Source organism: Lissotriton helveticus, chromosome 9 (assembly GCF_964261635.1).
Source record: "Lissotriton helveticus chromosome 9, aLisHel1.1, whole genome shotgun sequence".
Lineage (NCBI taxonomy): Eukaryota > Metazoa > Chordata > Amphibia > Caudata > Salamandridae > Lissotriton > Lissotriton helveticus.
The window spans coordinates 397166601-397179910 of record NC_136070.1 but is presented as its reverse complement, the minus strand read 5'-3'; the positions used below and the strand labels follow the sequence as shown (position 1 = coordinate 397179910).

The 13310-nt window shown below is 45.6% G+C and overlaps 1 protein-coding gene across 1 annotated transcript in view; it reads right to left on the bottom strand.

The window, feature by feature from the left end:
* The window catches only part of LOC144781356 (cholesterol 24-hydroxylase-like), a 457687-nt gene that overhangs the window by 187630 nt on the left and 256747 nt on the right, over window positions 1–13310 (bottom strand). The window contains exon 9 of the mRNA XM_078660145.1: window positions 12295–12357. Within this exon, the coding sequence (XP_078516271.1) occupies window positions 12295–12357 (63 nt within the window). The remainder of the gene's footprint in view (window positions 1–12294; window positions 12358–13310) is intronic.

Genomic DNA, 13310 nt, shown 5'->3' with positions numbered 1-13310 from the left:
GTAACCAATGCTCCTTATTAATAACACAAAGTGATTGAGCCGAAAGTTGGGTCACAGAGTACAAGTAGCAAATTGAAAGCACAGTACATAACTATTGAGGACAGTATCTATGTAACCCTCCCACTTCTGCATCCTTGCTCTAACAGTAGTGGTAGTTTAATGAACTAATTCTACGACCACTATGGACTTCCATTACAGTCGACTATGACAGTACACCAGTCTTATTCTTCTTCTTCTCTCTTGTTTAGGGAAATGGGTACGTTATCTTATGCAAGCCGGCAGAATGACATGGACACAGCACAGTGAAGTTGCACCCGAGAAAAAAAGTTGCACACCATGATGATGGAGACAGACTTGCGTTACTGTACCGGTCCAGTACATGCAGGTGGTGAAGCTATTACTTTTCTATTACGGGTGGCACTGAGAATACTCTGTTACAAGGGCTACTGCTTAATTAATTTACCTTTCACCCTACAGTGCAAATGAGTACTAGAAAAGGAAACTGAAGAAGCTAACTAATTTGATTATCTATCACTTCACATGGGACGTATTTAATGACAGATGAGATGACTTTAGGTGCTTTGCTTAATATTGAGTGAACACAGTGATACACCCACACATGAATGACGTACTACAAGTAAACTAAAGTTATTAAGAGAGGTACGGAGTGTCCACCGTAATAACCAGATATATGCTGTGAATGCAAACGCAATACAAAGTACTGCTACTATTCATGGTAGTATTGGACACATTTACAATTTCTTTTCCTTGCCTTCCCTGCACTGGGACGGACGTGCGGGTGCGGTGGTACATGCTCTTCAAGGTAACACTTACTTCACCTGGCGACCATCTACTCTCTCTAGATACACATTTGCTATGTAAGAGTCAGAGAATACCATGCTCCAGGCATCCATTCATTCAAAGTATACGCACACATACAGTTTCTGTTTCACCCACCCAGGCTGCTGTCCTTCCACCCATCCTTGCTTCATCATTGACCCAGCCATGCACCATACCATATTCTTTCCTTCCCAGCCACCTCTGGGTCCAAGCAAACACATATCGTTCTTCTTTGCCAGCCATCATACAAGTTCGCGTCCCACTTACTTACACCCTTCTTTCGCTTTTCGTTCATCCCATCCATCACGTTCGTCTAAGAACTTATTGGGATTCTTCTCACCAAAAACTTCACAGCTAAGTCGAAGTACATTTCGAGGAGGCTACTACCTGGTTGATTTGTAATTGTAATACACCCGTGCAGAAAGCACACTATGCAGTCTTCAATCTCAATAAGTAAGGAATATATAGCTTACCTGTTTCCGCCACCACCGTTTGATCCCCCACAGGAACGGCCACCAGCTCTTCTACCGCCGCATCCTCCCCAGAGGCCTCCGAGTCCAAGTCCAACACATCAGCCACCTCCGCGCTGGCCCCGTCACCAGATGTTACACCTACAAAGTACATTTAAGAAAGTTAGAATACACCACTCACTACTATATAATATTTGGTGTAGGAGAAATGTTAAAAAAACAGAATACAATGTAATAATTTGTGACTGTCTACTCCATAGTAAAAATGTCCCATTTTCCAGGGAAGGCTGTTGTCTTGCTGCACTTTTATGCACAACTGATGAATGCTTGCTTTTGATTTTTAACACGCACCACTTTTTCTCCTAACAGACAGAAGCTTGACTCCTGAGTCCTAAGAACACGACCAGGATCAAGTTCAAAGTAGGTGAGAGTTCGGCTCGACCACAAGAAATGTGTCCAATTAATCGTCAGCACTAACCACTTTTCCGTTTACAGTTAAATAGTTTTATGACAAAGTAGATTTCAATAAATGTGTTTACTTTTAATAAAGCTTTTACACTTAAATAGACTCTGTGGTTTTTGTTCCTCTAGACTAGAGTGGATGAGCTAAAGGTTTTGGAATTTTTGCAAGCATGAGTGCCTCTGACACTTCTTGACTGTGCTGTGACTCCGTACTACTCTCTTGTCCTGCGTACGATAATCTAGAGATCATTGGGGATCTATAATCGGTGACTTCGGGAGCTGAATGACTCTGCCACACTATCTAGTCAGTAAGGAGACAGTGCATAGAGGTATTGCTGAATATAATGGGAGTCCAATGGAATTGCCAAATGTCCAATCTTAGTTAGCTACACAGACAGACTAATAAGAATAGTCTAGTAATACCACAGGGAGTCATATTCGAGGCAGGATAAGAATTTATATCCAGTCTACAAGAAGATCAAAGACGATTTAGAAAAAATCGAATGAGGAACGCTAGGAAAAAATAGGTACTGTTTAGTAAAATGTAAACTTACTGGGGCCAGCAAAGGAGCCCTCGCCTGCCCGATCCTGGCCTGCATCCTCAGCACCCTCCTCCTGTGTCCTCTTGCCCTTGGGGGGAGCTGATGTACAACATGAAAGAAAGAAAAACCATAAAACATGGATGAGATTTTTCAACCAAATCAAACATTTCAAAAGAACAATAACAACATATTTTGGAAAAATAGCAAATAGATAGACAACTATTCCACGGGATCTATCTCATGTGGTATACTACGTTATTCGTATTGCCTGATTTGCGGAACGTTGACTTAGAAAGTTCCTATGTAACTCAATAAACAGACTACTAAAGAGGTTTGCCTAGGCCTGGCACTGCAGGCAGTAGTGCGCAACACGTGACAGACAAAGTCCATCCTGCTTGCAGATCAGTGAATACTCAAACTATCAATCCACCCGCCACCACCGCCACTATTTCTTCTGATAGCCATGTGACTGTCTAAAGGAAGGACACTGGACTTCAGTCTGTTGGGGCTGATTTATAAGTCCCTTGCGGAAGTTGCGGCTGATTTTCCTCCATTGTTGCGTGCCTTTTCTGACGCAGCGGCAGAACAAAAGACTCGCCATGGTGTTGGTGCGGCGTATATATTAAAAAAAAAAACACATATGGGCATATGGGCGATGCATCACGTTGTAAAGCCCTGCGCCATCAGGGGGCGTTCCGGCGCAAGGGAGGGCGTACCTGCGCAGGAACGAATCCTAAAAGTGGCTGAGGGAAATCTACAAGATGTCAATCAGTCATTTTTATGACAATGATGCATGACTCAAACCCTGCGCGCTTGAAGCCGACGTACGGCTTGATGCAGCATTGGGGAGATAGGGTACCCCAGAGCATTGCTGGAGCTGCGCCATCGTTGGCACGCAACTCCAGCAATGCGCTGCCTTTACGGCACAGATGCGTAAGGCTTCTGTGACGTTTTGGGCCAATGGGTGGTGGTGGCATGGCACACAATTACTGCCGCATCCCTGCTACTTTGCAGGGATGCGCCGGTAATTGAAAATATGACCCTTACTGTCTAGCATTACGCAGTTCTTTTCTTTACAGTACACTGATACATAATTTCTCAGGCCAATGAAATGCTTCTGAACACAACATACAAAACAAAGAAGCATAGTAGCAAGCAAGGCTACTGAGAAGGAGAGCAGTGCACCTGAAAATGAAATGCATAGAAGATTTTGAAATATAATTTACCTCAATGTAATCGGCAGCATTATTGCTCTTGGTAAAGAACAAAGATTTGCAAATAACAGAGCAGGATAAAACAGAGTAGTAAATGTACTACTACTACTACTCACCAAGCCCGGGGACCTCTACGCCGAGCGCGTCCAGCAAGTCCCGCTCCCGGTCCATGACATCGGTCCAGCGGTGGGTGGCCTGGTTATATGTGCGCCGGACCCCAGAGATCTTGTACATGGCCCGGCACACCTTCTCCCACCGCTGGCGGCGCTCCCGGATGCCATAGCCGGTCGCGATCTTGCCGCCTCCCAGGATCGTCTTGGGGAGGCGGCGCTGGACATGGAAGATCAGTGCCGCCACTTCCTCCGCGCTGAAGATCTCCCTCGGGACCACTTGCTCCCCCCTTAAACGCCCGCACGGGAGCCGGGCACGGGGTGCGGGACCCTTCCCCTTCTCAGGGTGCTTCCCGGCTCCCTTTACCATGGTCTGGGCAGAAATAAACTTAAATGATAAAGAAGAAATAGAATAGTGAAGAAGAAAAGAAAAGAGTTTAAAAAAGTAGTTTAAAAGTAACTAAAAGCTGCAGAAAACACAAAAATATAGAGCTAGAAAAATAGAGGGTTAGATAATAAGTAAAATTAGATCAAAAAAACTTCAAACAAGCAAAGGATGGCCGGGATTTGAGAGAGGATAGAGAAAGCATGCCCAGAACCATAGCAATGAATGAGAAACAAGATGGCCGCGCCCGTTCACGACCGCGTGGGTAAGTTCGCGCGAGATTTTCCTTGCGAGTACGCGCGAACTTGTACTCGCGAGCAGCACACTTTGCGAGATTACACATAGCGGGCGGAAACGGAATTACGTCACGCCAACAAGATGGCCGCGCCCGTGTACGACCGATAGGGTAACTTGGCAAACGAATAGCTAGAAGCGCCTCGCGAACACGCGCAAGATCACGCGAATATACACGTCGCAACAAAAACAATTTTGTATTCGCACGTATTCGCGGCTTCCGAAATCGATCTCGCACGGATTCGCGCCCCAAATAACGCGCGAAATTGCAAAAAAAACGATTTTAGCTAAAATGAAAGCAATGAGCAGGTGCAAAAGTTCAAACTTAACATTAGTAACATTCAAGGTAGTGCTTCCTGATGGGCCCCTCCAGAGTTTGCAACAATTCTATGACCCTGCTATGACCCAAACAGCAGGCTCATAGAATAGCACCATAAAGGTCCTGTAAAAAAAAAATTTCACTGCAACAAAAAGCAAATTACAGATAAGGAAGGAAGCAGGTGCCAGCCAGACTGGAACTTTCAAAATTACTGACACATTAATGAAACACAAATTAATTGATGGCAGTTGAAGAAGGGCAGGTGTGCTAGCTTTTTTCAACCACCATAATCTACAGTAATAAATAAACCTAATAGGTGCCTGTGAGGATGTACTAGAGGGTGGCATGGGTGTCCCAGAGGGTGGCAGTGGTGAAACAGAGGGTGCTGTGAACCTGTGATGATAAACCAGACGTAGAAACAACATAGTCACGGCCGTTGCAAGCCGAAAAGTAAGTTCGCAATTGCGAACTTGTCCCAAAATCGGCGCGAACACGCGCCAACACAAAAAACGGAAAAATCCGCAAGTCCGCTAGAGTTCGCGGATCTTCGCGGATTGCGAATCCGTAAATACGCAAGTTCGCGGATTGCCAATCCGCAAAATCCGCCCATGCTTAGTTACTTCTTTGCACTCCTACATGTCCCAAGGGATCATTAAAATGGCTTGCGAGGTAGTTGATCCATGACTCTTCCGCAATGTGAGATCCTATGTCCTTATGTTGTGGACGTAGGATCTTGTTCACTGTTGGTGCTTTTGGTATCGTGTAATACTTTTGCCCATGCCTCATTTTCTGCATCTTTTTTTATTTTCCATTTTGTATGGTTGAGCATAGCCCTTTGGTTCTTCAATGTAGCTTGTGTGTGTTTTGGGGCGCTGATCTCAGCTTCCGTAGGGTCAGGTTTACAACCCTTTTTTGTGACCTTAGTTGTATTCTTGGACTGTTTTTTAGGCTGGTTTTACTGCTCTCTTTGTTGAAGTTGCTTGTAGGGGCGGTCTTGGTTGCCAGTTCTTTTAGCAAAGATTCTGTGTATTGCTCCCAATGTGAGATATGCCCAGCTACGTTTGTTTTTTGTGTGTTGTATATTTGAAGGGAAGTGTCGGCCAGGGTGGTTGAGTTGGTTGACGTATATTTAATTCTTTTTTGATTAATGGAGTAAATCTCCCCCAGCGTTTTGTCTGGCCTGATTGATGTTGGCGTCTTTGATGTCATGTGGCATTCCTGGGGGCGATGGTCGCTTTTGCCCTTGTCCCCCATTCTGAACCCCTGGATGAGTGGAAATAGGGCCAGGCTGGAGAAGGTATAGTCCAAGATGGAGCTAGCTGTTTGTGAGTAAAATGTTTCAGGAGGGGAATCAGTCGTAAATCTTCCGTTTAGTGCCCGAAGATTTTGATGTTCTAGATCTTGGAGTAGGGCATTGTTTTGACGCTTTCGCCTGTTTAGAGGGGAGCTTTGTGCTGGTATACTGTAGATTGTGTTTATAGCCAGAGCCTCCTCATCTGATGATGAGCCAAGTAAGTTTTGGTTGAAGTCCCCTGTCAAGATGAGAAATGGATTTTCTATTTGAGTGATGTACTCCGCCAGTTGATTCGAGATTTTGTTCGAATCCTCAGCTCTGTTTTTAGGATGAACGTATGCGTTGACAATGCATAACTCTTCTTCTTTGTTGCCAAGCTGTAATTTTATCTTTACTGTTAGGGTTGAGGATGTGGATGAGTCCATAAGGACAGCCGAGGGTATTGTTGTGGTGGATACGTATGTTGCCAAGCCTCCTGACTGATGTCCAAATCTGTTAATTCTAACTGCTGCTGTAGAGTAGCAAGTGAAGCCCGAGATGTGCTTTGTGCTTGTAAGCCAGGTTTCTTGCAACATTATTATATCCAATTGAGAGATGTACTTTAGAAAGTCCGGGTCGTCCATTTTTGAGGTTAGGCCATTTATATTCCAAGAGCAAATGCCTATGGATTGTGCCCCTCCTCTTTTGTCTTCCTAGTTTGTAGATGGCGTCAAGCCTCTTCGGGATGTATGAAGACAGAGTTTCTCTTATTGATGCACGATTTTGGTGTGATGCTCCCCTTGCGCTGGCTTCTGCCCGTTCCTGGTGCTGCGTGTGTTCATGTTTAGCGGGCTATCTCGCAGGGGCTTGATAGTGGTGAAGGTGCGGGTCTGATTGTTCTTTGAGGCTAAATTTCACCTGCCCGTTGTGGGCGCTGGCTCAGGGCCTGTAGTCACCGTCTTTCTGTCTATTGGTCGCTGCCAGGGGCTGTTGACCCTTGTGTTGGGTGAGCTCCCCAAGGCACCCTTGAGAACACTAAAGGTGTATGCCTGTTGAATCACTGATTCAGGGCTGGTTCTCCTCAGAAGAGGCGAGGGATAAGCTGGTCTTTGATGAGGGACCAGATTAATTCCCCAGGTCTTGAAGTGCTCTGCTTCCGCTGTGATTAAATCTGCGATGTTGCTAGAGGACCACATTGTCCTCTTCGCCTCCTGGCTGTTTGGATTTAAGGCGGGCAGAAATTCGACGGAGATTAAGTCCTTGCAGCTTATCCCCCCAGGTTTGGGATGGATTCCATTAGTTTGAGAATATTGCCTCGGTTCAGGAAGTCCTGCCGGCCTTGTGATGTGTATTCCGGGTAGAAGACAAGAATCTCGGTTGATTGTTGTTTGGCTCCTTCCACGTGCTGTTTTATAGTTGTGTGAAGTGCTTGAGCTGCTGAGCCGCAACCAGACTGAGGTTCGTAGGTTGCAAAGTGTTTGCCGTCACCTGACGTAATGGAGGTGTGTGTTTTTGCTTTAGTTGATATTGGTTGCTTTGGTGCTGTTTGCGTCACGAATGGCCATTTTGCCTGTGAGTGCTCTGTTTGGCTGAGAGCAGAGTGGGTAGTCGTGGTGAAGGTGGTTCTGGTTTGTTTCTCATGTTTTTGGCTTGGCATGGAGCCTAGATTGCTTTCTCTGGCCCCCTCCTTGGGGATAGGCAGAGGTGATCTCTTGCTTACGGCTGCTATTTGTGTGTCCTGGTTGGTAGACTCATCAAGCGTATCCCCTTGGTGAGGAAGCTTCCTATTTGACGGTGTTAGGTCTGCCGCTTGTCGGTCGGGGACCAGCTCTTGGTCTTTTGAGGTCCAGATGGGCTGTGTGAGCTAGTTGATCTTTGTTGCCGCTGTACTAAGTGCGTCTGTATAGCCGGTTTGGTTTTCGGCCGTACGAAATATGGGCCCTTGTCCTTCTTGATTCAGCAGGCTGCTGCTTAGAATTTGCTGCTGGGTTGTACAGATGGGCACGTCGATTTCCCCTTCTGTGAGATGGACATTGCTTGGGGGGACCGGGCGTTTTTCGTTTGTGCCAAAGAAGATGGGAAAGAATTTTGTTGTTGTGGCTGTGTGAGATTTTTGCTTGCGCCCTTTACTTTTTTGTTGACCCGTTGTTTGGCGTTGAGTATTTTCAGAGACTCCAGTCCCGTCTGAGTTACCTCCTCATTTGCGGGGGCATGCTGGGCGATTGAGTTTGTACCGGGTGTTTTGCTCCTGGTGTCTCCTTCTTCGGGCTTAGTGGGGCCCGTTTCAATGATTACGTTGGGTCAGTTAGCATTAGAGGCAATGTGGCTAGTTTGTCTACTGCCTGGCTACAGTTGCAACTTAGATAGGTGTTTGTTTGTGCTCTCAATATCAAATTTTTTAGGTTGCCCAGCTTGTCGTCGATTCCGGCTCTGAAGACTGCCAGGGCGTTAAGGAGGTTGAGTTGTAGCTCCATTTTGTCTGATTGATATTGCCGGGCATCTACTGCTAGCTGGATTGTGTTTAGCAGTGAGAGCCAAGTTCCGTTGTTGTGGTCTTTTCCCCGCTCTTTCTCGTTGGGGAGATGGACGGAGTTGTTGGTATTGTTGGCTGCCGAAGGTGAATTTAGGGAGTGGGGATCTTTAAGATCTGGTGTGTAGGTTGCTAGCATGTCTGCCCGTTCCTGTGTATTGAGGTAGGACTCTGTTGTCCTGCCGTCGGCTTTCTGGCTTGAGTTATGAGGACTAGAAGCCGCCCTACCCGAAGGGCTTAATGGTAAGCCATAGTTTCCCAGGTCTGTGAGTGGTGGGGCACCTGCGCCTGCTGCTGTGAGGTGAGACTTAATCTGTTTGCTGTGACTGTGGCTCGTGGGTTGTGTACCCTGCGCCGGGCTGGAGTATGTTTCCTTGGGGATAACCGGTATTGGTATCTGTGTTGATGTTGTTATCTGTAGGCCGGCCCCGGGATCCCCTTTGCTTGATCGGCTTGGACAGCTGTCCAGTTTGTCTGATTTTTCGGCTGCATGTAAAGCTGAAGTAGATTTTGAGTTGGCTCTGGACTCTACCGGTGGGGGTCGCAGCCGGTTGGGCGTGTAGCCCAACCGGCTGAGTAGGTAGATGATGGTTGCTGTTTGGTGGTTGAATCGAGGGGCTTTCCTCTAGCAATGGAGGTCTCCAGGATCTCAGATGATGCGCTTGTACTTGTATTCCTGTGCTCTGAGATGCCGCCTTGGTGAAGATCGTCCGTGGGGTTTTCTAGGGCCAAGATGCTTGTGATCATTTCACAGGATGGTGGTGGTGAGCATGTTGGCCTTAGCGGTGAAGGGATCAGTGGGGTTTGCAGCCCGTGTAGGTGTTTGTTGCTCGAGAATATTGCTGAGCCCACGTAATCAAACTTAGTGTATATTTTGGGTTGATGAAGCTTTTTTGCGATTTGTGGTTCGCTTGCTGGTGTCTCTTGGAGCAAGACCGTTAGTGGACCCTGTGTTGTTTTGGAACTAATCAGCCCCGATGCCTGCTCTATTAAGGGGAAGTTCGGCTCCATGCCTATGGGTGAGTTTGGATTTGTTTTGTCCTTTTCCTTATTTCCCTTCCCGTTTCCCGTTTTTACCTTAGTTTTTTGCTTTGGCTTTGATTCCGGGGACCCCCTGGCCTTTCCCGACCTCATGCCGTTAGTAGGCCCCCATTGGATGGCTCGGAGCTTCTTCTGCGTGTAGAGTATTTTTTCAGCCGCTCTTCCGCTGCTCCCATGTGCCTTCCCTATGCCTTGAGTCTCCGAGTCTCCGGATCCCCGCCCTGCAGTTTCCGGCACTAACTGCGGCGAGGGCAATGGTTGGTTAGGTGGATGAAAAGGGGTGGAGGAGGTGGAGGGGGGGTCATAGGGGGTGGCTGGCTGCAAGCGGAGCACGCAGGGGGGCCGCTGGTCAGTCAGACCTAGTCGGACTGCCTGTCGGTCAACCCCCCGGGCTCTTACTTCGCAGATGCCTCTATCGGCAGCCGCGCTCGCGTCGACCCCCCCAGTACCTTGAGCTTTTATGCCATGCGCATTGGTGAGTTGCCTGAACTCGCAACCTCACTTTCGTCCTCCTTACTGCTGGGCGGGTAAGATAGGGTAGGCGTGCGGTGCAGAGCGTTGTCGGCGGTGGCTGAGACCCCGGGCCACAGGTCACAGAGAGGGAAACCCGATGTTTCAGGGGCGGGCTCCCAGCTTCACCTTCACCTCGCCGCCGTGTTGCTGTGTTGCTTCACCCCCGCACAACACAACACCACACTCGGCCGCTCGCCTGCTCGCCCACTCGCCTGCTCCTCGCCTGCTCCTCCTCCTGCATGCTCCTCCTCCAGCAAGCACCATCTTGGGAGATGCGTCACTTGCAAAGCCCTGCGTCACATTATACCTGTGTCAGGTATAATTAGGCTGTGGGGTTTTAGGTTTAAACCTATAATAACTGATAAAACCCCACTGAAAGATAAATAGCCCTCACCGGTGAAAACATATAAACACTGAAAAAACACCTGCACAACCACAAACTAAATGCCATTCAAAGAAAGGAAAAAGAGAGTGAAAGAGTCATTATTTTCTTCCTGAAGGTGTCAATACAATGTAACTTTGTTATACAAGCTAGCAGTAAGGAAGACTGGCTAACATTATTCTGCTTGAGTTTTGTTCTTTAGGGATGCCACTAAAATATTGTTTCTTCTTCCTTTTACTTTTTTCAGTATTGAGCCCTTTGGTCTAAAGATGCAGGGTTTAGTTTCATGTTTCAGGTCTAGTTTAATTATTTTATAAACTGTAGAGAATCAGAAAATATCAAACTCATATTTGATATTTTGGCTGCATTTGATTCTTTTACTGATAGGTAAAATGACTGGTTTCATAAAAATCTTTCCTAATATGTGTCATCACATTTACCCACTGAGAATGGGTAAAAGCCCTTAATACATCAGACTATAGTTTCTAGTGGGTCAATATTGATAGTAGGTGAATTGCCAACACCCCAGGCTTTAAACATTCAATGCAAGGTATAGTGACAAGTATATATATCACCAAGCATCTGGGATAGTGGTGAAAACATGACACCAGACTTTTGGAAAGCATTGAACTCAGTGTCACTTGTAATGCTCTGCAAAAAAGGTTCTTTCCAAGTCCAACAAAGATTGGAGTGATATTATTTGTATTTGCAGTGATTCAGCTACGTATATAAAAAAGTTGTGTGATGACCTGTCAAAATTGATACCCGGGCTGAAGTGTTTCCCTGTAGGAGATCCTTGCCACTTGTTAGATGGTATGCTGAAAGCATCTTTACCATCTTCAGAGTTAATGAGGGATGCTATTGACTTTTTAGTCCATTCTGGTGCACTGTTTTCTTATGCACAGGAACTAAAACGCAAATATTTTTCATTTCGTGCTTTATGTGGCATCAAAGAAAGAGTCATCCCAACTGTGTCCCTTAGCTGATGGTTCTCAGCCCATGAAGCTATGAATGCTGAGAGGGCATTTTCACAGAAGATTACATGGGAAGGAAAGAGCAAGCGCACATGACCCAAAGACTCATTGAAGAAGTATTGTATGGTGTACTACAATAAGATTAATTTGCAAAAATCTATTTGGACCTCATATACACTATAAGTACACTGTCTATATACCATGTTCTTTCAGTGCAGAAAGCAAGCAATAATAAACGCAACAAGTTCCGGAAAACACTTTTTCTGTTTTTAATGGTGCGAAAATGTGTAACCACTGATAACAACTGTTTTTTAAGATATTTAAAACACTGAAAAAAAAACACCAGAATTTACCAAAAATAGAAACTGAAGACAGGAAAGCCTAGGTATAATGTTTGCAGGGTGGGCCTTCCCATGCAGGAAAGCCTCGTAAAAGTGAAGCAGTGAAAGCTACAAGATTTCACTGCCCCACTTCTAGGATGCCACTGCGTCAAAATCCTACGCCTGCTTGGAGTAGGCATAAGGAGTGACACAGTGTATCTGGAATCAACCTCCCCATGCATTGCTGGAGTTGTGTCGTGCTTGCAACAGGACTCCAGCAATCTTTGACTTTTGCACCAACAGATGCATCAGAATTTCTGACGCATCTATCAATCCTTACGCCATGGTGGTGCAAGGGTTTCGCGGGGAGGTTCATGGAAACTGACTCATCTACACAGATGCTTCAGTTTCTTGTAAATCTGCCCCTTGGTATTTAGCTATGTGTGAAATTGACATTTTTAAATGTAGCCTCACATTTTTATGATATGTGCTTGATAATAAAATGTACAGACTTATAAATGTTGAAAGGCTATACCCAGTACAGAACTGTACAACACATGCATAAAACAGAATGGTCTTTGCATATTTATTAAAGACAATAAGAGCATGTGATGTCAATACTAACCAGCAATGAAGAAAGTAACAAAGTTGTCCAGCATTATTTCCTCATCACATTTCTCTTCCAATGCTACAAATAGAAAACATGTTTGTTAAATTATTAATGGCACTGAAGGCTCCATAAAGCATCAATCATGCTAATCCTATTAAATTAAAATCAAAATAAATCTTTCAGTTTGGTATGATTTTCACTCTTACTTCAGCTCTAATACTTTTCAAACGTTTTGTTAATGATGTCCCATTTTGCTTCAGTAAAGGTCAACTAATAGTGTTGTGACTGGTTACTATTTTGTTGCATACAAAGAAAGTAGACTCTCACATAGGCCGCGCAATAACAGAAGCCGACACAGACACAGATTGTTATCAGCATGCGCACTGCCAACGCGCAGGCGTAAATTGTTTATATTAGTCCTGCTGGGAACAAACCAAAATCAGATTGGGAACAAACCAAAATCAGATTGTCCAGAAAGTGACCACAGATCACTCTTTCTCAAAGCAAACCAACATTCCTCCAAGATTTGATACAAAAACAAACACATAGGAATAGCAAAACCCAACCTAAACTTACATTATTGGCACTCAGGAATCACTCATTTCGGTTCTTACAACTGGCTTTCTAGTTGGGCATAGCTGTCATGTAGTCTTGCAATGTCTGAACATAATCCTTGTAACACTGAAAAGGCTGGTAGTGAGGTCTGAGGGAATAGTGATGCTAATCCTCCATGGACCTGAGGGCACAGCTGAGAGACAGTGAGGAAGGATGATGTCTCATGGAGCTCCGAAGAGAAACTGTCGGAGACAGTCCTATCAATGATTGGTCCAGGTATCACTAGCCATTGCAGGTTGTTACAAGGAGTACTGTCCAAACTACCTTGCACAACACTGTTTTCAGTGGTGTGCTCTGAAATTCTCTTAAAATGGAAGACATTACTAGGGATGCTGATATCCCCTCTCACAGCAGTGTCCATCAGTCCTTTGATTCTGGTTACGTCCAGAGAAGCCATGACATGTACTCAGCCCAGT